General features: G+C 39.2%; 2 protein-coding genes across 5 annotated transcripts; both read right to left on the minus strand.

Moving 5' to 3' along the window:
- Window positions 1-976: 976 nt before the first annotated feature.
- On the minus strand, window positions 977-2,752 carry manbal (mannosidase beta like). Of its 4 annotated transcripts, none has more exons than XM_023796606.2 (3): window positions 2,595-2,752; window positions 1,871-2,043; window positions 977-1,736 (listed from the first exon to the last, which is right to left on the minus strand). In XM_023796606.2, the coding sequence occupies exons 2-3, from the start codon at window positions 2,018-2,020 to the stop codon at window positions 1,626-1,628; spliced, it is 261 nt and encodes an 86-aa protein (XP_023652374.1). In that variant the 5' UTR covers window positions 2,021-2,043; window positions 2,595-2,752; the 3' UTR covers window positions 977-1,625. The 4 variants fall into 4 exon arrangements, with proteins under 4 accessions (XP_023652374.1, XP_023652377.1, XP_023652375.1 ...); XM_023796609.2 differs by having other exon boundaries at window positions 2,591-2,741; XM_023796607.2 differs by having other exon boundaries at window positions 1,871-2,069; window positions 2,595-2,738.
- An 860-nt stretch (window positions 2,753-3,612) lies between these two features.
- On the minus strand, window positions 3,613-21,945 carry nfatc2b (nuclear factor of activated T cells 2b). The gene is made up of 10 exons (XM_023796586.2): window positions 21,721-21,945; window positions 20,059-20,965; window positions 18,795-18,963; window positions 16,338-16,540; window positions 15,388-15,560; window positions 14,595-14,735; window positions 11,013-11,068; window positions 10,389-10,521; window positions 8,173-8,787; window positions 3,613-5,928 (listed from the first exon to the last, which is right to left on the minus strand). Exons 1-10 carry the CDS (start codon window positions 21,815-21,817, stop codon window positions 5,876-5,878), a joined length of 2,547 nt encoding a protein of 848 aa, XP_023652354.2. The 5' UTR covers window positions 21,818-21,945; the 3' UTR covers window positions 3,613-5,875.
- Window positions 21,946-24,602: the final 2,657 nt, after the last annotated feature.

Genomic DNA, 24,602 nt, shown 5'->3' on the forward strand with positions numbered 1-24,602 from the left:
AAAACCACTTTTGTATCCATAATCTTTCTTTCAGTCACAACCCAAAGCTTGTGACTATAGACAAGGGTAGGAACGCAACCTTATCAGTATCATGTTTAATATGTCCAACATTGTCCTATGTGTTTATAAATTACTAAAAACAAGGCCTTAAGTCAAGTGTTATCAGCATTTATTGGGGGCATTGTGCTATAGGGGATTAAAACGGATCATGTTAAGGTTTCCACTCCCTTCCTGCTTGTACTATACAGGATTCTGCATGCACTTTTCTACTAGATCTCACACTGCCAATAAACTTACAGGAGACAGCAATACACATGTGCCCCGCAGGAATTTCATAGTTCTGATTTACTGGTTTACTTTCTCACACCTTCCAGTTCTGGGGGTTCATATGCTACCGGTGGATGTGTGTATGGGTTTTTCTCTGTTTTTATGGGTTTTCAGCAGGTATTCCAGATGTGAACTAGTGACTATCCGTCACATGGGTGTGTTTAAGAGTGTCCCATGTCTTTTAGCCTGTCTCATAATGAGCCTGCACTGGGACACACCGTAGATGGGAATACCAGCCCATCAGAGAGACCACACACTATAGGCAGTTTAGACATGCCAATTAGCCTAACTGTTAACGATGGGAGGAAGTCCATACAGCAGAGGACGAACATGCAAACTCCAAACACACAAAGCGTGTGTCAATTTCACCCTTGGAGGTACAGAGGCTACAGTGGTACTTAGCAATTGTGGCATCCATTTACAATAGTATGAGTCAAACAAATAAAAATAAATACAATGTGGAATGTTATTGGTGTATTACTATGTACAACAATGACAAAACGGAGACAGGCTTCAGGAAATTAAAAAACATATGTGCAGTTAATTTTAGTTTTTGAACATTAGGCTTAAAATTTCTTGCAACTGTAAGACAGTGTATGTATACACATAAACACACACACACAAACATGACCTTGTTACAAATAAAACATAGAGATTACAGCTGAATTTTATTTTTCTCTACATATTTTTACAAAGCATATCCAAGTGGAAAAACAAGGCAAAGTCATGTTTGACCTTTTAACAATCTATTCTGCAGAAAAGCGGCACATTGTAAATATAGCAACGTAAGATTTAAAAAATTCAAAACACATTATTTGACTGAACAATAAACCAGAAGGTAAATACAAACAGGGTCTTGACAAAGGAAGTAGTGTTTTAATTGGTCTAGATTACTGTTTTATAGACACAGTGGTTTCCTTGACAGGAGTAAACTTATACACAATATTTCTCAAAGCCAAAAGAACAATTAAAATAAATATTTATGGCTGGATTTCTGTTTTTAAAAACCAGAGTAGTGACTAAAATCTATTGCTTTGGAATGAGAGGTCTGTTTGTAAGAAATGAAAGATTTTCCGCAATTTTCTCGAGGGAATTTTTAATTTGTTAAACCATTTGTTTTGCCTGCTCAAAACATCAACAAATGTCTTCAGTTTTTAATTGGCTTATTTTGCACAAAGTTGAGGGCTTTCTGGTTCATGGAATTATAAGATTTTCACTGTTTTTCCAGACAACTGCTCTCAGTGACGACCCCCCCCCCCCAAGCACAATCCTCAAAAATCCTTATTTTACCCAGTCACTCATCTTTTCTTCTTGCTCTCTTTCTTTGGTTTCTGTCGGGGCTGAGGGACAGATCCTTTAGCTTTCTTGCTCTGTTCTGTCCCTTGTGTGTCAATGTGTTCAGCCTCCTCCTATATTTAGGATTTAGATAGCACTTAACCCATCTGAATTAACAACAATACACTACTCAAAAATGTATCCGTAACCAGACAACAGAAACGGTCATATGACAGAAATGTATCTAAGGAAAATGTGAGCCTCTTACCTGGTTGTGCACCTTTGAAGAAGGTATTATCACGGCAAGAATACATACAAGCTGAAATATGGCACCCAGGAAGAGACCATAACGCAGGACATTTTCCAGGAAAGTCGGTTCGGGAACCTCAGGGGGTGTTAGATCTAGCTCCGGCGTCATGTTCTGTTTCCTTCCTTTTCCCCCTGTTTCGTTATCAGTATCAGTTCACCTAATATCATGTAATATGACACATATTTATATGTTGTATTAAAGGTTAATATTAAATGCAAATTGCATTGCATTTAATTTAAAATTCGTATGTACATGATAATCACGAGCAGCGCCCGAGAATCAGTTAACCCGAGACTGCATACAAGACTGTATACAAGACTGCAGAAAACGAGTTCAGGCTAGTGAAAACTAAGAAATAAATATTATACCAGTTTGTGTAGCGTTAAATAAAACTTGGTTCAACTGTAAAATGCAACAAGTAACACAACAAAGAGGCAAATGTGAGCGTAATTCATAATAAATAGCAACCGTTAGCTAATTCAATGTACAGATGCAATTCTGAATCGTAGTTAGCTCAGTAGCTAACTAACCTGGATAAAATGCAACCTACGCATTAGGGAAATAAAACATATATTTTGATAACGGAGGTGTGTGGTAAGTGTGTAGTTGGAATTTCATATAAAGCACTGAACGGGCAGTAAAATTATAAACTTAAAAGTTACCAGACAAGCAACACACCTACCAAAACACCAGGCTTCGGCGTCCACCGGATGTTGAATCAAGCAGCTTCCGGCCGTTGCTTCACGTTATTCTGCCGTAACTGTTACTGGATACATTTTTCCTTCACATCTGTTCTAGAATTGCATTAATCGCGTTGTGTGGTACTGTAAAGAAGCCTGTGAAACTAATCCAGATGAGCTACTAGAGATCCCACGCGTCTTTCAACCAAATAGAATCTTCTCAGAAGTCTTTCCATTGTCGCCGTCTGTTGTTCGCATTTGTAATACCACTTACTGGATTCTCATTTAATAAATACAATCAACCTTATTATACCGAGAATAGTTCATATTTACATGACCACTTTGCAATCCACAGTAAAACGATATTTATAAAATAAAACATCTGCATTAAGGTTGTATTTCGTTCAAAGCAAATAAGATGTCTTTGTAATAATTATATACGTCTGATAATTAAAGTCCCTAAAGTTTATATAAGTCTGATAACTAAAGTTTGTGAAGGCCTGTTTTTTTAAACTGAAAGTTTTACCTTAACATTACACAACAAAGTTACACAACATTGTAGGGATTTAGAAACTTTTGAAAAAATGCTGAGAACTAGTAAAATATTATCCCAAAAATAAAGTCTGATACACCACTGATGAAGTCTGATAACTGAGGGGTAATTTTCACTGCACTGTAAGTGCATTTGAATGCATTCAGATACCTGACAGTAAAGTATCAAATTGCAAATCTGAATACTGACTGGCGTAGGTCTGGTTTCAATACTGGTAGGTTCCAAATCAGCCCCAAACCCCCCGCCCCCCTAAACACACAGGGTATTCCCCCAGTATTGGTAGGGACATGCCCAAACCATCCAGATCCAAATCTATGCCATTAGCCAAAAACAATTACACTATATACAAACATTTGACACAGTCTATAGTTAGATATGGGTAAGATATGTGTTCAAATTTAAATTGTGTAAATTTACCCATTCAATAAGAAAAAAATGATAAATGTAACATTACGGACACTGGAACATCAGATTGGCAAATTTTGTATTTTTAAATTGTAATTAATATACAATAACAAAACAATCAATTTAATTCATCAGTAAACGTTTTGTAGTCTGTCATAAAAAAACAATATAAATGTGAAAACAAAGTATTTTAACAAAAGAAATAACTAATAACTAACATGAGATGCATAAATATAATCAGTTTGAATTTGTTAATATTAATAGCAAACTTTATCCAACAGCAAAATTATATTAATAGCAAAATTACCAAATCTTTTGAATTCCAGTTATATGGTGGCTCACTGGTAGCACAGTTGCCAGGGCTGGAGATCGGAATCGCCATTCTTTGTGTGGAGGGTTGACATTTTCTCCCTGTGTAATGCGGATTTCCTCTTGCAACTAGGCTGACAGGTGTTTCTAAATTGTCCAGAGGTCATGGTTTTGTGTATGTATGTTTGCTCTATGATGGACTGGCATCCCAGTATCCATCTGTGCCTCCCATTCCATATTGCTGTGCTGGAAACGATGCAAACGCTGTTTTGAATAGGTAAATAGGATGTTGTTTTTAAACAATGTATGTTTGCTGTCCATTATAAATGTTAAATAATGCTATATGAATAGCATTTGTTAGAGCATTATATTAAAGTAAATATGTAGCATTTATTGTAAATTATATTAATGGGTAATGGCTAAAGCATATTCCTAACTCAAATTGGTAATTATGAAGAGAAGCTTACAGGGCTTTATTACAAATACCACTTCCAATTCCAGTACTAGGCCATTCCTAGTATAGCCTTTGGTATGTCTGTTTAGTATAGAGACTTATTTGAAGATATGCATTAAAAGCAATACATTGTGAATATTCCTATATAAAGTGTATTGGACATTTCAGTGTCCCAAAACCACAAGCAAAATGTTACTGTGTGAGATTTGATATTAAAACAATATACGGACAAAAGTATTGGGGCACACCTCTTAATCATTGAATTCAGATGATTCATTCAGACCCCTTGGCACATGTGTATAAAATAATGCACCTAGCCATGCAGTCAGGTTTACAAACATTTGTGAAAGAATGGGTCATTCTGAAGAGTTCTAAACTTCCTCTGACATTAAGACCAGCACAAAAACTGCGCGCCAGTAGCTTCATGGAATGGGTCTCCATGGCCGAGCAGCTGCATGCAAGCCTCTCATCACCAAGTACAATGCTAAGCGTTGGATGGAGTGATAAAGCAAACTGCTACTGGACTCGGGAGCAGTGGAAACATGTTCTGTGGAGTGATGAATCATGCTTCTGCCTGGCAGTCTGATGGACAACTCTGGGTTTAGCAGAGGGGTCAGTCTGCTGTGTTCAGTACATTCCCTCCCACTTGGATGCATCCATCTTGTATGTCACCATAGTCTTGTTCACCTTATTTACACCCAGACCTCGTGTCACATCATAGAACTCAGGACAATATTTATATGACATTGTCAAGGGTTTAGGCCACAATGACCAACCATAAGACATATTTATCCTTCAGAATAACAAAATAAAGAGTGGTTTTCAACCTTTCTTAAACCAGTGAGCCTAAATAAAACTATATCAGAGCTAGGGGGCCCATAAATAGGTGATCACATACTGTAAGTAGCTAAAATCTAAGGATAGGAAGGGGTGGTCAATATTTCTTGTTCTGGAGAGGTCTTGAAGGTATCTGTTATGTGGACCCCAGCTTGAAAACCCTGCTGCGTGCAACATTTCATATTGAATATTTGCAATATCCAAGTATATTACATGAGTGAAAAAACATATACATACATATTCACTGCAGATCTGCTCACATTCAACACAGAACCGGCACACAGACTGTCTCACAAAAGCCATCGTGAAGATGCAGGAGTACAGCATTTTGCAGATAAAAAGGAATAATTGACCCTACACTGATTACGGCACTGTCATGTAATGGACATATGAAAAATTAGCATTTGTTAACACAGACCATGATATTCTGTATTGATGCATTCTTAATATTTGCATATCTCGCAATTTAAAACATTCATAATTGTGCATCCGAGAAAAACAAAATAAACTATATAATGTGGAGCTTTCCTGTACAGAATCATTGGTACGTATTATAATAAACATCAACTCAGAGAAAAAGTCAACAAACTATGCCATTTGGAAGCACTGAGATCGGTGTCAGAAAAAAAAATCACCATTTTTAGCCAAGCTGACTTCATTAATGAGGTGACTGTCCAAATGCCCAGGAGCGTTCTGGAGGCTGAACTCCTCAAAATATTCATCCTCTACTTTTGACCTCTGCCGTGGACTGTCATGTCCTTCCTTATGATGTCGTCAACTAGAGGGAAAAAGGAGCATAAAATGGTAATTGAATATATGGGTGCATCCATAAAGATTTATTTACAGGCTGAAGTTCATCTGAAGGCATTTCGTTCTTCATACTCTCTTTATCCTGTAAAATGTTTCAGCAACATCCAACAGAGGAACAGTTTAACTTTGGCACAAAATGTCTCTCGGTGGCACAAAGTGGGTGGGCATAGAATTAACTGCCCTTACTTTTTATGCTGGAATTCAGCACGAAGGCAGTTTAGTGGTTAAGCACAACCTTATAATATATGTTGTCTTAAGGCAATGTCACAATCCACCGTTACAGAGCAATAACAGATGCGTATTTGTATCTAAAAATCAAAATAAGTTTTATTAGAACTTATTCGGGTGCTGCACTACCTTGGTGAGCCCACGCACAGGAAGACAACCACAAATTTGAAGACATGTCTCTTCATTTATGTGGGGTCTCTTTATTTGCTATGACTTCCTGTTGTTCTGTAGAACAAAGTGGCCAAAGAGCAGACATGGAAACTTTTACTGTGTCATTGTTTTTTCAAGGTGTAATTCTAAGAAATATGTCTGATATTGCTGAAATGACAGCAGGGAACCCATTGCTAGCCTGTTCAGGTTCTCGTTAACTTTTTTATTTAGCAGTAATAGGAACCTGTACTGCTATGGATGGTGGGTGGATGGTGTCAACCTATTGTGGAAACTACTTATAAAATCAATTCTTTAATTATATTTTCACAGATAGTTAATACTGCTCAACAGATTCATTAATGAAAACATAGTTTCCCAATTAAACCTTCATTAAGACGTGGCTGTATGATAATACAACTTTTTTGTATGTCAGTATGATTCTATATTTTATGTTGCAGAAACCATATAAAAGTAACATTTCTGACCCTGTTAGAGTATTTTATATGCTTTTGTGAAACACTAAAGTCAGATATCACCTATGTTGGATGTGTGAATCGATGCCCCCATTAGACTGAGCGACAGACACAATGTTTGATGTAAGATACATGCTGATCAAATGTGGCAGAATGGAGCAGATAGCAAACTGAAGAGGGTATGTCAGTTATCTCTAATACCCATCAGAAACCATGCGTCACTGTTAACAAACATAACGCCTCAGTGTATTTTTCGGTGTTCAGTTCAAAAGTACAATTCAACCCATGTAACAAAGCTCATGGACTTAATTGTGTCAAGCAGAAATAGAATTAAGTGAGTCCTTTATTCATTAACATATTAATTTTTTTACATACATACATACATACATACTTGAGTATTTAGGCATACAGGTACCTTGAAATATGGTGTAACCTTCTAGCCAGCAGAGTTCCACACTATCTGATGGCTTCTGTATACTACATTATATAGTATATTGCAAAAATTAGAAGCACAGCACATAAAATGGTACAAACAGATCATACAAGTAAAAGACTAAGTTGGTGTTTAAACCGAAACAAAACTAATGCTAATGAATCACCTGTGGCCAGATTTTTTGTTTGTTTGCATGTAATCATAAACCAGAGGTACCACGACCTATTTAAAGCTTTGACCTACATAGTACGATGAAGGAGGAGAGCTCGTGGCAGCCGGGAGCGGCAGATGCGCCTCTGCCCCCCCGCCCCGCCCCGCCCCCACCCACCTACTGCACTCTCAAAATCATAAGCGAGCAACTCGGAGCTTCAAAGGCGGCCCCTACCTCCGGACACCCACATACGGCTGCCTGCAGCAAAATCTCACACTCCTTACTCTCTCTTTACATTCACATATTTAGTGATTTACAGAGGTTATTCATATCTTTACTGAGATTGTTCAACTCAAATCACACCTTCTGACCTTTAGATGTTAGAAAGGACACTTGCATCCTAAGATCAGATCAGTTTTTGTACTTTTCTAAAGAATATTTAAGATGTAAAACATTACATAAATGTACCTATAGGTGTTTGGAAAATATATGTTTCATGTTTATAGCTGAATCTCACTTTCTGCAGAAGTTTCGTTATTAGTTTGATTTAAAAAAAGAAAGTTTTCTGACACAGATCAGCCCAATCCTCTGGTCTAAGCACTTGTGAAATGAGCAAAAAATGCAGAGATTACTCATTACGTAAAAACCCTATGCGCATTTCCTATTAAGATGATGTTTTGGATAAATCTGCCAGCTGATACCGGCGTTTATGCAATCTGTTGTTCTTCAAAGAAAAAACACTGAATGGACAAAAAGCAAAATTTAAAGCCTGCTCACCGTCATCCAGGTAGGCTTGGTCGAGGTTCTCCTGCTTAATGTTGACGTTCCCAGAAGCAGCTGCTTTCTTGTCCTCAGGCTGGGGAAACTTCTGCTCTGGGAGAGGCCTACTCTTTGGGAGCGTCTGACTGTAAGGCTGAGGCTGGATTACAGGGGGGCAGGCTTCTGGTAGAGCTGCTGAGGCCGTGACAGCTGCCTGGGGGCAGTTGTTGGTGTATACAACTTGCTTGTGCTCCGCTTGCGAAGCTGGGAGCATCTGGCCAGGGTGCAACAGCTGGACTGCAGGGGCGTTGACGCATGTGGAAAGAGCTGGCGGCATGGCGTGGACAAGCATGGGATGGTGGACCTCTGGGACTACAATGCCCAGCTGGTGGTAGATCCCTGAGCTCCGGCTTCCCGGAGAGAAGGCAACAGGAGGGTTTGGCTGCTGGGGACAGAGCTCAGGCCCAGGCAGGTTAGAGTGCCGCGGCTGGCAGTTTGGCACGGTGGCACCAAGGCAGCTTTCCACGTTGATCCGGCTGAAGGGGTTGTGGTAATAGTCATGGGCCTGAGGCGCTGTATAGCTTGATCGTCCACACAGGGAGCCATCCAACGGCTCTGTTTTAATGTAGGGAGCTGAAGAGGAGATATCAGGCAGGAATTAGGATTTATGAATAGTTTTATGCATAGTAGTTCATATTTTCTCCAGTAATTCTCTCAGTAATTTCTGCATACCCCATCTTGCCCTCCAAGAGAGACACTGACACATTTTATATATACTGTAGGAGAGCAAAGCTTGCAGGGCTAGACATAAGGATTTAGGAGGGCACAGCCACTTTGGCCTTGGCTATTCATATTTTTTCTAGGGCACAAGGCCATTAAGCCTGGGCACAAGGCCAAAATCTGGAGTAAATTAGCTAGTGTGCAGTGGTATTGTTTTTTGTGAAGTCATTGACAAATTAAAAATTTGAAAAAATATTTTTTTCATTTATTTAAATTTCATAGGACACCTCGGGCCTTGTGGAGGAATTTTATTTCCATAAAGGATGCATTTTTTTATTTTCAAAAAAGCAGAAACTTTCCAAAAAGGCATTGGGCCAATACTGAGTCACTAATTACCAATTACTGTAATTACCAAGTTTAGACAACCTACGCAATACGACCTTCGATTTGAGACAGAATATATATATATATATATTTATAGATATATATAGCTTTATTTCAAAAAACAAAATCCAACAATAAAGGAGCCGTCAATATTTTTGTATTTGTTTGCTCAGAACACCCGTATTCTTTTAGTGTACATGACAATTGACTTGACGTTCGTTTTTTGCACACTGCACGCTACCAGTCCTATATCCTCCCAGCAGAGCTTGGTACTTCTCTGAGTCAAATCTGCTCTGCCTCGGCAAATGTTTTTTTACAACACCATCTGACACTTACCTGAACAAAGTAGATAATTTGCAACATTTTGCAGCAGTAGCCGCGAGTTCAGCTTGCTTTCTTTTACGTTCTCGATCTTTGCGAGGCATGGTGACAGCATAAGCAGCAGACGACAACTACACGATGATTACCGAAGAGGACACCCTATCTGTTATTCGGAAACCGTCGGATGGCTTTTCCAATCAAAAACGTAACCCCCGATGATGCACCATTGTCATTGCTGTGGCTCCATAGTAGGCTGGACGATACATACCGTACCAGCCAATCATACAACGAACACATGATCGTATTAGTCCAGAATTCATTGCGGTTCATTCAGTAGTTGGGAATTACGAGATGTGCGGGTCGACCTCGTTTCTCGTATCTTAGGTTGGGTTCGGGTTCAGTACAGATGCATCGATTGTTGACGAGGTAAAGTGGACCGTGTCGTGCGCAAGTCTTTTGTGTAATGAACGTTACTTTCGGTAAAAAGGGGGCATACGGCCAGACAAACATTAAAGGCAGGCCAATCTTGGCCGTAAGGTACTTCAATTTTGAGGAGGCGTGCGGCCAATTTTGAAAGGCACGACGGCCATTGGCCGCGGTGCCGCGGCTTATGTCTAGCCCTGAGCTTGGGGTCAAAACCAAGGGTCCAGCAGCCCTGGAGCAGTTGAGGTTAAAGGCCTAGCGCAGGGCACAATGGTGATATGACTATCCAGCCAGCAACAGGATTCCAACCCACAACCTTCTGGACCTGGGCATAGAGCCCAAACCTGCTGAACTACATACTGCCCCCTACAAGTAGAGGTCGGTACCTGTCAAAGGGGTGTACATGAAGTGCTGAGGCTGACTGCGTTTCTTCTTCCCGTTGATCACACAGAAGTTCACCTTCACTGGATATGCGATGGATGGGTCTCGGTAGGAGGGAACCTCCACAAACAGCATGCTCTGGAAGTAACAGTCTATTGTTAGCAGTGTTGGGGAAGTTACTGACGAAAGTAACCCATTACAGACAGTTCAGGTCCAGAAAGTACAAATCCAGACCAAGGTGTTGCTTCAACCAAGTCTTTATACTCAACTGGTTGGTTGAAACATAACCTTGGTCTGGATTTGTACTTTCTGGACCTGAACTGTCTGTAATGGATTACTTTCGTCAGTAACTTCCCCAACACTGATTGTTACTGAGAACAGCACATGTGCGTTGAATTTCAAAGTTTCAGAAAAGTATCAAGGTTTTCTGACGTAACAAGTTAAAGTAACTAATGTGGTTAGTATTGCTATAATGGGAGAAGGAAACCAGTACAAAGAGCTCACAAGCCCTCCATAAAACTATATTTGCATTCAGTGGGTGATAATGACATATGAAGGAGATGTATAAATTGCCCGGTCTTTCATACAAGGCTCAGGCGAACAATAGAACAATCCACGCAAACACTTACAGCCTGGCTTTTGCCTTTGTCCACAGTCGCTTCAGCCTTCCAGATGTGATGTCCTTCTGTAAACACACACACACAAGGCATGTCTTAGCAGAAAGGTACACGATGGTTTTTGGTTAGTGCCATTATCTATCAAATAATTTCTACAATATGATGCAATTTTATGCAATAAAACTTTGTAGAATTGTATAAATTTAACTACTTTTACTTATAATTGCAAATGCTTAAAACCGTAGTGTGGGCTGTAGATATGGGATGATCAAAGGCCAGGAAGGTATAAGAGAGGCTATCCTGAGCTTAGAATGAATGCCCAGTTACAAGAGTAAGCAGCATAGTTGCTCCTGCTCCAGTACTTCATAGACCTGTACCTGGGCATTCACTGGAGGCTCAGCCTAGCTGCATTCACGCCTAGTTGACTCCTCAACAGCATGAATGTTCATAATGTGCTATTTGCTTGATGTTCATGTCACTTTTGAACAAAAGCGTCTGCTGAATAAATATAAATGGAAACAAGGGAGTATGGATATCAAATACATAACCTTAATGTGCATGAGGAGGTATAAAGTTCTATATCAGGGGTATCATACTTTCTTAAACAGTTCATACATAGGGGCCCCCTACCACTAATGTGTATTCACCTAAATAGCTAAGAAGTGCAACATTTCTTGCTCCAGGAAATTTCCCTTTGAATATTTTTGGCTCTGGTAAATGGGGTTCTCCTAGTATGCTTCTTTGTGTGTACCAGATGACTGTAACAATTTCATTAATGTACAATACATTTCTGCAGACCTCCTACAACTGCTGTACGGGACACCGGCGGATCACAGACCATTGGCTGAATATCACCGTTTGATGTTAGTGTAGCCACCACGTTACAAAAATAAACATGAGGGGCCTTTTTGAAAACACCACAAATCACTTTAAAGACTTTAAATATCGGTCTTAAACACTGAATGTTTAATGCATTGAATGTTTTACTTTTTGAGATTTGAAAAGAATGTTATTTTCTTAGTTTGCAGGAGTCGGCTTAGCTTAACCCTGAAGATAATTCTGTAAAAGAGCTTTACATGGAAGTACCAGCAGGGGGAAATGATGAGCGATGAATGCGCAGATCCATGACACCGCCTGAGGTTGATTTCTCAGAATTTCGTCTTCAGGTTCTCAGTCTTTGCGTTCCTTCTAAGTAGCATGTGGGTGGTGCAAGTAAATATCATCTACTGTGTTTTGTTTCGACAGAGTAGGGTTAGGGTAGTTCCCTTCACTTTCATACCCAACCAGCCACGATTGGAAAATTGTAAGGAATAGTCGTTGGTGCATAAATACAGTAGCACTTCTCTGAATATGACATTCTTTTGCACCCCCATGCAAATGAATAAGTCAGTATAGAGTGACAGTTCTACATATAATTCACAGAAATGGGTGGATATTGCTTTTCTTTCAGCAGATTGCTACAAATGATACACTCTGGGGAGCGCTTACAGTTCTGAAAATGGAAAAATGAAGTTCCATATCAAGGTGATAGTACTTTACTGTTGGAAAAAAAACATTCAGAGATTTCCAAAATCACTAAACCAAAAAACCTTTAAAATGTCAGACCTTCATTTTCATTCAGTGGTGGTTCTACACTGTATACTGGGTAAACCAAAACACATCTTATAGCCAAACACGTAAATGGAAGGCATATAAAGTAACCTAACCTAAAGATTCTGCTCTAGAATAATAGCAATAATATTTCTTTCATTGGTATATTTTTCCCCCAAGCGATTATTCTAGAAACTGCACACAAAATTTGTGTTCCACAAGTCAGGTAGTCCAAGCGTGTACATTTCACAGGATGACACAGTTGCATATTTATGAGAAAGGATCTTTTTAAATGATGTGACTTGTAAGGAAAGGCCCTCTCAAACTGAAAAAATAGTGTATACAGATATGACTAAAGTATGGTGGGGAATTCCGGAAAAATATTTTTATCATCAAAGTGACCCATTTCAGCAACAACTGTTTTGGCACTTTTGGGACAGATTTAAGGTGAAATATTACTCTAAAGAAATATCAAGTAAACGGCAAGCTTATTTATCAAAATTTCAAATATTTTTAAAAGACAACATGATTGAAAACCGTTTATGATTAAAAGGATTCTTTCTGAGGCCAACAGACTAATCAAGACACCTTAAAATGCCCTAATTATTTAGAAAGCAGGCAATTAATTATTAATATCATGTTAAAAGACTGAACCGATAATCCTGGATTTTCTGGCATTTAACAAAATATGACAACAACCAAAAAAATAAGGAAAAACTGTTGGAGAATGTCATGTGACATTTAAATATAGTATTAAAAGTATCCCATTTTGATTCATTTTAAAAAGTTTGTCTTTGTGATATTGAAAAATACAGTCCTAATGGGAATAAGGTGAAGATGTATCAATTTTACGATTAAGAAGATGGTAAAATAGCACACTTCATATTCAAAAGTTAAAAATGTTGCCCCTTAACTGCAAAGTTTATGTTAAATTAATTTTGGTTCAGAAAATCAGTGACAGGGACCTAATGCTCTTTGAGAAGGGAGAGGTTCAAAGACCCGTTGACAGAATGTGAAGTTTTCGCAACACATTGATAACTGCCATGGAAAATAAAATGTCACGTGAGTTACAACTTCAAATGAGTCCACTGCTGCCCCTGAAGACCTGTCTTTTATGCAGTTTGTTTTTCTCCAGCTAAAACCATGAACATTTCCTTGCAGGAATTTCTTCTATAGCTATTTTAACCTAATTTAGCGTTCTCTCTCAGCTTGGGAGTTGACAGCAGTATGAGGAGCTCTTGAAAACCCTCCAGAAGCTTTTGTTTCTGTTTCTGTACATGGTTTGCTTATCTCTCTCTGGCATCTGAGTTCCAGTGTAAATAACAGCCAACTGATATGAAACCAAATAATGTCAAAATTTGAATTGATGTATGACAGGCCTACATTAAAACTGATAACCTGTCAGTCATATAAAATTCTAAAAAAAACTGTTCCATATTTACAGTTACAAATTCATCTGCATAACCTGATTTTAATACTAATAATAAATGCTGTTAACTATTAACAATTTATTGCTAATTATATGAGATTCTCTTGGCACAAAGGTCAGACTTAAAAATGACTAAATAAGTGTACCCCAGACTTGTCTGGGATAGGCTCCAGCCACGCCCTCCCCTTGTTAGAAGATGGATGGATGGATAGAAGGATGGATGGATAACATTTGAACAATACTGTCACTTTTTACTATATTTCTCTTACTATGTAGCGTTTCTGATTGTTATGCCATACAACTGTACAAGACATCCAGCAAAGCAAGGATGAAGGAGCATGATGCCAAAGTAGGGGCATTAAGACCTGGGGGATGTTCCATAAAGCAGGATTTCTCGGTTAGCTGGGTTAACTTAAGATAGAAGCCATGATCATCCAATAGGAATGCTCCTTACCTAAACTTATATTGGACAATCAAAAGTTCTATCTTAAGTTAACTCAGCTAACTGAGAAATCCTGCTTCATGGAACACCCCCCTCCTTTGTGGAAAACTCCCTGGGGCTCTGTAAAACTCACCGCGTGTCTTCTCCATGAAAACCACTTTGGAGTCCAAGGTGAAGTTCTGTCCAGTCAGGATCATCTGCTGCCCCCCCAGAACTGAGCAGCTCTCTATGTCCTGCTTCTCTACCATCGGGAGCTCGTAGGCTGACCTCTGGGCTGTGGCCAATGAAGGAGATGCATCATCACATCAGGTCATGATTCTCTAGGAAACTAAATATGAAACCTTTTGTGTAAAGTCTGTCTTCTTACCCATACTACTATAAGCTGCCATATGGCCAGTGCATTACTCAATAAAAACCATATTGTAATCTCCTAAAGGCAGTACAAATTATGGAATAAGTAAATATGCAAGCATCGAATCCAAAAAATTCCAAACAATGTAACTGAGAGGCGAGTACTTGTATAGTACATTTAATGAATGACAAGCCCACGCACAATATAGTCTCTGTGTTTGTAACCATAAAAAAATCTATCATAGGAAAGCACACCAGGAACTGAAAAGGTGTTTGTAAGGTAAAACAACCTCCTAATAATAATAATAATAATAATAATGAACTGACCAGAATAAACAGTTAGAACCGGATAAATGGGTTGGTGGATGGATGGATGGATTTATGGATGGATGATTAATTAGCAATTTTATACATGTTGTTTTTTTTACAAAATTTCTAATTTTTTTTTTTTTAGGGCAACTTGAATCCTGGGAAAATCTTTTTTTACATCCCATCTTATCTCCTATATGTGTTTCCTATATGTCAAAAACAGGTGCATGTATGTAAGGGAGTCAGTGACGTGTGATGGGACCTACAGCACTCGATGGGATCGGATGCCACTTGCAGTGTGACAAGCTGGCCTCCAGGCTGAGGTATGTAGACACGGAACACCAGGCGGACGCATGTGTTTTTACGTCCGACATCCGTCTCGCCTTTCCTCAGCTCGATATCTGCGTTCTTCAACTTCAAGATGCCCACACAGTCGATACTGCCAAAGACACAGGAACGTAGTTGAGTGGTAGATGACATATTAACAATGATTAGTGTTAAATGATCATTTATGGCTGCTATTACAAGTAGATCTTATCATTACTCCCCTAATTGCTCAGCAGGAGTGTTTACTGTGACAAGAGTAACCATAATGCTAAGTACTGGGAAGAATTAACAAAGTATAAAAGACACAGCACCTTGTGATTCAATGGGTTAGGCATCTGTGCCCATACTCAGAAGGTCACCAGTTAAAATCCTGTAGCTAGCAGAGTGATCATATGTCCTGAACTCCAGGGATGCTGGGTAAAATGGCTTACCCTGTGTTTTGACCCCAAGATTCACCCTCACCTATATACCCAAGTGTTTCATAGGTGCCACTTTTACCACGGTTACTACACATTTGGCTTACACCTTTTTACTTACAGAAATACTTTCTTCCCCCAGTGATTAAACATTTTGCTTAGACATGACCAAAGCCACCATCGTTATCTTGGAAATTGCCCATTACTAAGCCCAAAGGCCAATTATTAGTTTAATATTGTCCACTGCTAAGCCTATAGACCAGGCTTTAATCATTTTAAGTGACATTAGTTAGTTATTATAATAGCACATTGATTTACTACTGTGATTCCCCCGGCAGGCATTACATTTGCTCCTATAGAAAATCAAACAACACCCTTCTGGCCAATCAGATTCAAGAATTTAAAAGTGTGGTGGTTTCAATGACCAGTTACAAACCTATAGAAACTGCACACTCTCAAAAGGACTTCCTTACATGGCTTCCATGTTTTTCTTGGGCTCCAGTGGAATCTCCAGAACTTTCGTTCCATGGAGCATCTTCTCAAGGCTGACAGTGTTGACGGTCTTGCCGGTGATGCGGTGGACCTGGTAGAAAGCGTGCGGCTTGAGGACCCGTTCGTCAGCTGTGCCGATGAAAATGTGGAGCTTCAGAGGGTCGTGACCTCGGTACCCATGGAGCTGGAAGAAAATATTATCAGACCTCATTAGCTGCAGATCCGACCTCATTAGCTTCCCTCATATATCCAGAGAAGGACCTGGAAATACTCATGAGTATAGAATTTTACCAAAATGGCCCGAGAAACACATTTGTCTACATACAATTCTTCACAAACACAGTACCAAAAACATTCATTTTACATTTTTAATTTTTTTCCATGGGAAACAACCTAGAAATTTCACATTTATAAAAATGAGAGCGATCTTGACTCTGCTCATCTGTATTAGGTAAGAGGCTATGAGTGTGACATCACCGTACAGTAAGGACATTTTCTGCCAATTCAAATATTTGCATTTTCATATCTCATTACAATTCCTTTGAAAGCATGAATCAAGTAGAATAATGAATCAGACAGCCAATCAGAGGCCAAATGAACATGAAAACTACACAGTGATTGCTGTATTGCAATTTGTGAAAAGTTCCCACAAAAATACTCGTATCACGAGATGCAGTAACATGCAAAAGCATAATTAAACACATAACCCTATTTTAAGTTCAATATTCAGAAAGTGAAAAGAAACATGCATAAAGTGAGATTTAACTGCCAGACCGTTCTTCATGTCATATTTCCTTAAAACGTTTTTGCACATTTGCATAATCAAATAACCTGTGTGCTACTATTAAGCACTTGAAATGCCCGCGGAAGCATCAGACGCTGCAGTGAAAAAAAATAATAAAACAAAACAAAAAAAATAGACGCTCTGCTCATAAAGTAATGTGCAAAATAAAGGTGACACCTTATACAGCAGCAGCAACTCATACACAAACTGAGATACTGAAAAACTGGAGGAGGAGGAAGCAAGTGGAAACCACAAAGTACAAACCTGCAGCGAGTAGAGTGTCTGTCTTAGAAGACTTCAAAAAAACCCATGTAAATCCAAGTACAAATTCTGCTTACAGCTAAGGGGCAACTTATTGAATTTCAGTTCCTCTAAACAGAATTTACAGTTCAGCTTTTGACTTAAACAGTGCATAATGCATTATGCAATCGTATTAACCTGCTTGGTGTCGTGAACAGAAACATTATTTAAGAAACAGCTTCCAGCTTCAAGATGCACAAGATGAAATAAGTAAACTGTCACCTAATCTGTATATTGCCAAGCTAAAAGGCTGAATTAAGGAAGGAAATTGGAAGATGAATGGAAATTTCTCTTATGTTATGTACACATTTATATATCTATCAGAATTCTTTCCTTTAAACTTGTCAGTTACTAGGTTACATCAGCAGAGAAGATTTCACTGGATAGTAGATCGATCATACACAGACTTTTAAAGTTAAAAACTATAGCTGAAAATGGGCAGAATAAGCTATATATATAATTATATATATATAGACACACACAGACACACACACACAGAGCTCACGGCATCACAGCGTATTTTGGTTTTTTCCACTGATCAAAGCCGCAATGGTGCTTCTCTGTGTCAGATTAAAGTTAGAGATAAGAGAGAGCAGCAGGGAGTATGTTATACCCCAGAGGGGGTAGAAATACTGTAGGACACAAGAAAAGACCAACTGTGACAACAGTCAATGAGACTTGTCCTGATTCAGACATTGTTGGTGTTATGTAATTTTAATAATGGCGGAAGCCTGGTAAATGAACAAATGACTGTGAAATAGATGGGAACAAGGCCAAGTGCTCATGTGTTTACATGACACAGATGAATCACATAAAGACAAAAAAAGGAGTATAAATCTGTGTAAAATACCACAGACATTCAGTAGTGAGGCTATAGTCTTGTGTAAATAAACTGGTATGTGTCATACTGAATCATAAAAAATATAACAATAGGGACTGTTAGCTTGTGATAGCTCCTAAAAAGGGCCCTTCACGATTAACAAACTTTGGATGTACATTAAATTAATCAGTGGACATTTGAAACATCAATTCCTCTCAAACATACAAGGTTGCCAGAGTAACCTTACATGTAAACTAAAAAATTTATATCAACAACCTCTCTTCTTGTCTTTTTCCAGATGTCTCAAAAATGCTCAGTTTAAGTTTAAGGGTGAAAGATTACTAAATTTCACCATGTTAACCATTATAGAAGATATAGAAGATTCTCTTATTCTTCAATACATTCTTGTATAAGAGTAGAATCATAGTAAGGAGCACCTGCATAGATACTACCCTGGCACCTTGGTGCACTCACGCTATGACACGCTGCCACACTCACGCAAGCTGGAAGAGATGTGTTGGACATGTACTCTACCTGCACCACTGGGTGGCCTCCTTCAGGTGCTTTGACCGCGCCCCTGCTGCCCTCTGTCTCGTACTGGGCGCGATGGTGAGGCTTTGGCTGGACCTCCACAGAGAGCTCATAAGGATCATGGCGGCTGGGAGCTGGTCTCTCCAGTGGGGACTGGGACGTGACCGAGAAGCTGTGGAGAGAGGACAGAAAAAATATTAACCAGGAAGACAAACACCATACTTTTCATTTAGGCTAAAACTGCTGCGTGAAATGACAGACAGCAATGCCCCCACTCAGAGCTGGAGAGCAGACTCCTCCCAAATCACTGCCTAAAACCAAATACTCTCAGCACTGGACCTCTTAACATTTTGATTGACAGCCCAACCTTACAATCAAGCCCAAGTCTACAGACACCTCAGATCTTCCCCTTGTCCTTTTAGCTTAGCAAGATATCACTTCACTTCTCTTTATTTTTTGCTCCTTTCCATGAACTGCATATTCTACACGGCACTAACTAACCAAAACTGAAAAAGATTCTTTTTATTTATTTGTAAAAAAAATAGAAGTGCCTTTGAGGGTATAGTTACTTGTGACTGGGCCTGTACCCTCAAGGGTCTGCCAATTGTACCCTAGCTGTAGGCAAATGTACCTTTTAGTCTAATTTAAGGTACTTAAATGGACTCTGATGAACATTTTTATACCATTGGGGGAACAACTGTACCACGGCTGTACCCTATGTTCTGTCAGTGTATTCTGTTGATCTGACAACTTTTTACAACATAAAAGCACAGAGTATCACTTTGAATGTTAATCTGCAGGATTCCACACACCGGGTGTCAGAGTGCTAATCAAAACCATAGTTCTGGGGGTGTGAGACCACAGCAGAGTGGCAGAGGAGGCGGGCAGAGGAGGGGCGATCACCCCCTAACCCATCACGGCAGGGGGCCCTCTGCAAAATTTTCCAAGGGGGACTCCCTCCCATACTCCAATTCAACACCCCCCCGCCCCCACCGTGGGACCCCTGATGTAAGACCCCTCCTCCACCCCTGCATGGTACTACACACTTAGCCACTGAGTCCAAATAGTTAAATTCATGCAAAATGCAGCAAATTTTTAGCTATTTGTTCTCATATAATTTGCGTTCAAACAAAACAGAAAATGTAGCCTGTGACATGAATGTGCATTTTATCGCCACATAAATTTGCCCAAACAAAAGCAGAGTATGGATGGCTGACATATGACAGTTAAATGGCACATCAATTCACCCTGTTCCATATTTGATTACCTGCAGATGCCAGGGAGAAGTGGACTGGGCCAAGAAGTTGGCATGACATAATAAGACTCCATCGTTGCTGCGGTCCTCATATCCTGTTGGTAGGTGGACCCTTCCTGTAGGATCCCTGGGTACGACAGGTGGTCGACTTGGGTCTTGCTGACCTTGGTGGGGGTGTAATCCAGGGAAACGGTTTCGAAACCATTGGCACTGTGGGTCAAGCTGGCAGAGGGGGCATGGATGCTGGTTGGGTGTGCCTCATGGCCGCCTAGCTGGGGTGATGAATCACGGGAGTGGTTGGGGCTGTGGTACATCTCATAATTGCGCTTGCCTTGTGGGGAGCTGCTACGGGATCCAGCCCGGGGGGAAGGGGAACGGGCCCCCCGAGAGCTCTCATCCAGCAGGCTGGTGCATGGTGAACCCCCAGGGGAGGTGTGAGGGGAGCCCGAGGCTGGGTGGAAATTTTGGAATCCGGAGTACAAGTCTGCCAGCACCTGGTTATTAGCAGGGGACACACATGGAGAGGCCCAGGGGGACGGAACATCTGAGTGGCAGCTAGTGGAGGAATTGCTACTGGCAGGACTTGGGCAGACTGGCTCCCGGTAGGCGCTGCTCTCATGCCGAGGGACAGGCAGCGAGTATCCTGGGCCAGCGGGTGCTTGATCCCCCAGGGAGCTCCTACTCTGATGATACTGCTCGTGCGATAGTGTAATCTCAATCCTCGGACTCGGAGCAGCTCCCCCAGGTCTGTAGTGCTTCAGGTATGTCTGGTCGTCATACCCCGCAGCGCCCTCAAGGAAAGAGCTGTCACAGGGAGATTGGCCACGAACCTTGACATCTTCGGAGAAGACCCCCGCATGAGGGTGCATGGGCGCTAAAACAGAACCGGCGGCATTCTGGGGAAAACTTATTGTCTCATCTGCAAGGAAATATGGGGTGGACATTGAACATCGGTCTGGGGGTTTTAAAAATAAACAGTACACCTGAGTAACCGTACAGTAGCTGTACTGATACAGTACGTCAAAACACTATGGCACATACACATCGCAAACTACACCAAATAAAAGTGTTATATAATAGTACCGAAGAAAAGGATGTTATAAAATGTTACTAACAACATTCTGCTGCTTTCAAGTCAAATGCATCCTAGGAACATGTCAACTATGAAGCTTATCTTTAATGATTCTGTATTTAAATGTAGATAATGAAATGGAATAAATGTTGATAAATGAAAACGTTTGTTTATCAAAAACAATAGAAGTTTACCAGGTGCCTTTTTAAATATACACGACAGATTTTATTAGTTTGTAAATCAGCCTATACGGCTCATTACTTTTCAAAAACGATATAGGTCCTATAGCCTACTATAGAACCGCCTGTACAGTACCCTCGTTGCGTCGATAAAATAAATTTTCACAGGGAAAACAATATAAAATTGATATGAAATTATGTGAAATTAATTGATTAAGTGAGTTAGTCCTCTTTTTTTCATCCAGGTAACTTTAGTGCATTTATATGTATCGCACAGTAAACCAGTACAGTTATTCACACTTTCACTTTTAAACTATACCTACTAATGTAATTTCATTACTATTTCGAATAACAGGAATATCACAATATCATGGGAAGACAGGATCCATTACTTTAATTTTAACTTTATCTAATTGTACAAACCTTGTTCTTCCCCGTCGAAACCGTACGCAAATAAATAATCAAATTCCAGTTCATCTTGTGCAGGATTGGGATCTTTGTCTTTGTAAAAGGACGTCATCACTCTGGCTTTTAATGAAAAACCAAACGAGTCGTAAGAAAAGTAAAATGCAAAATGGATTAATTATAATCTGCGAAAGTCTAGCAGTCACCCCAAAAAGAAATGTTATCGTCTCGCATCAGCTTCCTGTTTCGGTATAACCTTATAGGTGAGGACTACGCATATATTTAAACACAGGAAGGTGGAAAAGGCGGTGAACACCCACCAGTAAAAAGAAAATGACGAGAATAGTATAAAAATTAAATGCTTTCGCCAGAAATTTCAGTCTGTCACCTTTGTATCACTATATAACGTTGACTTCTGGACAGCTCGGGTAATTTATACATAAAAATATGTATTGATAGTTTCACCGCCCCTGAGTGATTTACAGAAAACATCCTGCTGATTAATGGCCGTCTGTATTTCAGTAATTTATAATTTTTGTGTATGTGCTGCTATTAATATCACTACTACTGTTTGTCTTTTTATTATATTTATTATAGTGGGCTATAATAATTATAGCATTTGATTCGTCACCCAGCTCATTGATTAATTCATGTTATTAAATGAAAAAGTGATTTTATTCTTGTTATAGTCGCAGTACAAACCTGAAAAAAAGAAAACTTTCCAGTCTTCTTCCTTTGTATTTCTGTGGAAGCTTTTGGGATCTCCGCGGGAACTGTACGTTAACCCCCAGACTCAGCAGCATAGAGTACCGCAGAGCCTACATTGGTTCATTTTGATCTGTCAATGCATTTAACTGATTCAACATTATTTTCGCCGAGCTGCCAGATTGCCTGGTGTGTTGACAGTAAGAACAGTGATATTATCTTAATAGTGTTGATACGGGCGTCCAATCTGTATAAATCTATGGCTTAAATGTTTTTGCTATTCTGGTAGGTAGCCTAATTAGTATTTATCATCCTACAATAGTGTTTAAGTTTTAATTAACATTATTATGTCATTCCTAGCGTATACAAACTCTCATCATTTTAAAAATGCGTTTATAAACAGGAACTCTAAATTTAAAAAATCTTTTTTGTATCTTAGTTGTAATTGCCAATAGCCAATATTGTATTTTTTCTTAAATTATTATTGTTTAGTTCAATTTAAATGTTATATTTATAGACTGATAGTGTTTTATCTCTTCTCCATACAGACACAAGAGTAGTAACTGGTTGCATTCGTCGTTATTGATTGATCACTCATTTCACAGTGTTGTACCTCAACTTAACGGTACTTATAAAATACTATCAGCCATAATTTTACATGCTTGCAAAGCTGTAACCATCATTGTTTAAAACATGACATTATTATATAATGCACTGGCAAAAAGTATGTAGGTAGGCCACTGTATATCCTGACCTCTGCATCCTGGGCAATAGCACGTGGTTCCTGCAATGAGTAAGACAGTAGGAGTGATGTGGGATGCAGGATGTAGGATGCGAGTAGCGGTGCCGTTTTGCAGCACTGTGAAAAATGAACCTGCCTTCGTACACTTCGGAACAAGGAGACATTACAAGACAGTTTTGCTTAAGACATTCTGACATTAATTGCTATGCTGACCTTTTTCCAGCATTGAACCAGGAACAATATTAACTTAAGGTCCACAGAAAATAATGTATATGCTGTTACGAGAGTCTTAGTGCAGGTACAACTAAAAGTAAAGATTTTAAGTAAAAATTAATTGAAATGTTGTATTAGTTCTGCTCTTCTTGTGCATTGGTGAAGGTGTTCATTTCACAAACACTTTATTTTAAAAACACTGCCTGTATTGCTTTACTTAGTTTTGTATGATGGACTATAGTAGCTATTCAAACCATCCCATATTAGATATGTCCAATGCAATTCATGAGTCCATCGAGATTATTGATGACTGTTGTCAGTCTTTTGCAGAAATTATCACTTCTTTTTAAGCCATAGATATAGTCACTTCCATTAGGGAAGTTATACTGGCTGCCAAGACAACTTTTCTGGTAGAACTAACCAAAACAGGAAGTTTTTGTCTTCCCTCTAATTTAACAGGTAAGCTAGTTTGAAAAATTTTCATGGCTTTATTTGGGACTCTGGATACTATGTTGGCCTAACCTTTTTTTTTTGCATGTGTGTTCAGTTTTTAAATTATTGAATATAGTTTAAAATTATGGATTTCTACCACTGGTAGATTTTATGCATCATGTATTATAGAAACAGCAGTTAAGTTAAATATAATTGCTGTTAAATTAGCTCGGCTGTATTTATCAGATTTGTATCTAGCTCCCTAATTCCCAGCACTTCTCTGTTATACTGTGAATGGCCAAATGCTTGCCGGCGTTTTCTGGTTGCGGCAGACATAGGGGAATCCTAAACATGGAATCTATTTGTGTCTTATTTGTTATTTGTATGAAAAGTCAGTGTGGAAAACTTGCATGCAACCAAAATAACGTATCATATAGCAGATATAGGTAACTATGTGCAACGTTCTATCATTTTTTTCAGGGGGGCTTAATTATACCAGTAGAAATAAATGTTAGGCAATAGATTTATTGTTAAATATGCTATAATTCCTACTATATGGGCTCACTGTATGTAAACATTATATATGTTACTTGATTTGGCGTGCCTTGAGACTTATCCATCCATCCATCCATTTTCTGTACCTCCTTGTCCTATTCTATTCATTAAATTAAAAAGTACTAAAGAATGCTAAATAATGTTTCTGAAAGAAACATTCTTTCAATAACTCCCATATTAATCCCCACAATCAAGATCTATATCATGAAACCACTGACTTCTGTAATTTAAACTCCATTAGTGGGGTGTTACC

The sequence above is a fragment of the Paramormyrops kingsleyae genome, chromosome 8 (genome assembly GCF_048594095.1).
Source record: "Paramormyrops kingsleyae isolate MSU_618 chromosome 8, PKINGS_0.4, whole genome shotgun sequence".
Lineage (NCBI taxonomy): Eukaryota > Metazoa > Chordata > Actinopteri > Osteoglossiformes > Mormyridae > Paramormyrops > Paramormyrops kingsleyae.

Coding starts and splice junctions, on each gene's coding strand:
- manbal (XM_023796606.2), bottom strand. CDS start 2,020: ATGACGCCGGAGCTAGATCTAACACCCCCTGAGGTTCCCGAACCGACT. Junction 1,737..1,870: donor CTTCAAAGGTGCACAACCAG/GTAAGAGGCTCA, acceptor TCCTAAATATAG/GAGGAGGCTGAACACATTGA.
- nfatc2b (XM_023796586.2), bottom strand. CDS start 21,817: ATGACGTCCTTTTACAAAGACAAAGATCCCAATCCTGCACAAGATGAA. Junction 15,561..16,337: donor AAGAAAAACATGGAAGCCAT/GTAAGGAAGTCC, acceptor TGTCTTTGGCAG/TATCGACTGTGTGGGCATCT. Junction 8,788..10,388: donor CATGTACACCCCTTTGACAG/GTACCGACCTCT, acceptor TCTCCTCTTCAG/CTCCCTACATTAAAACAGAG.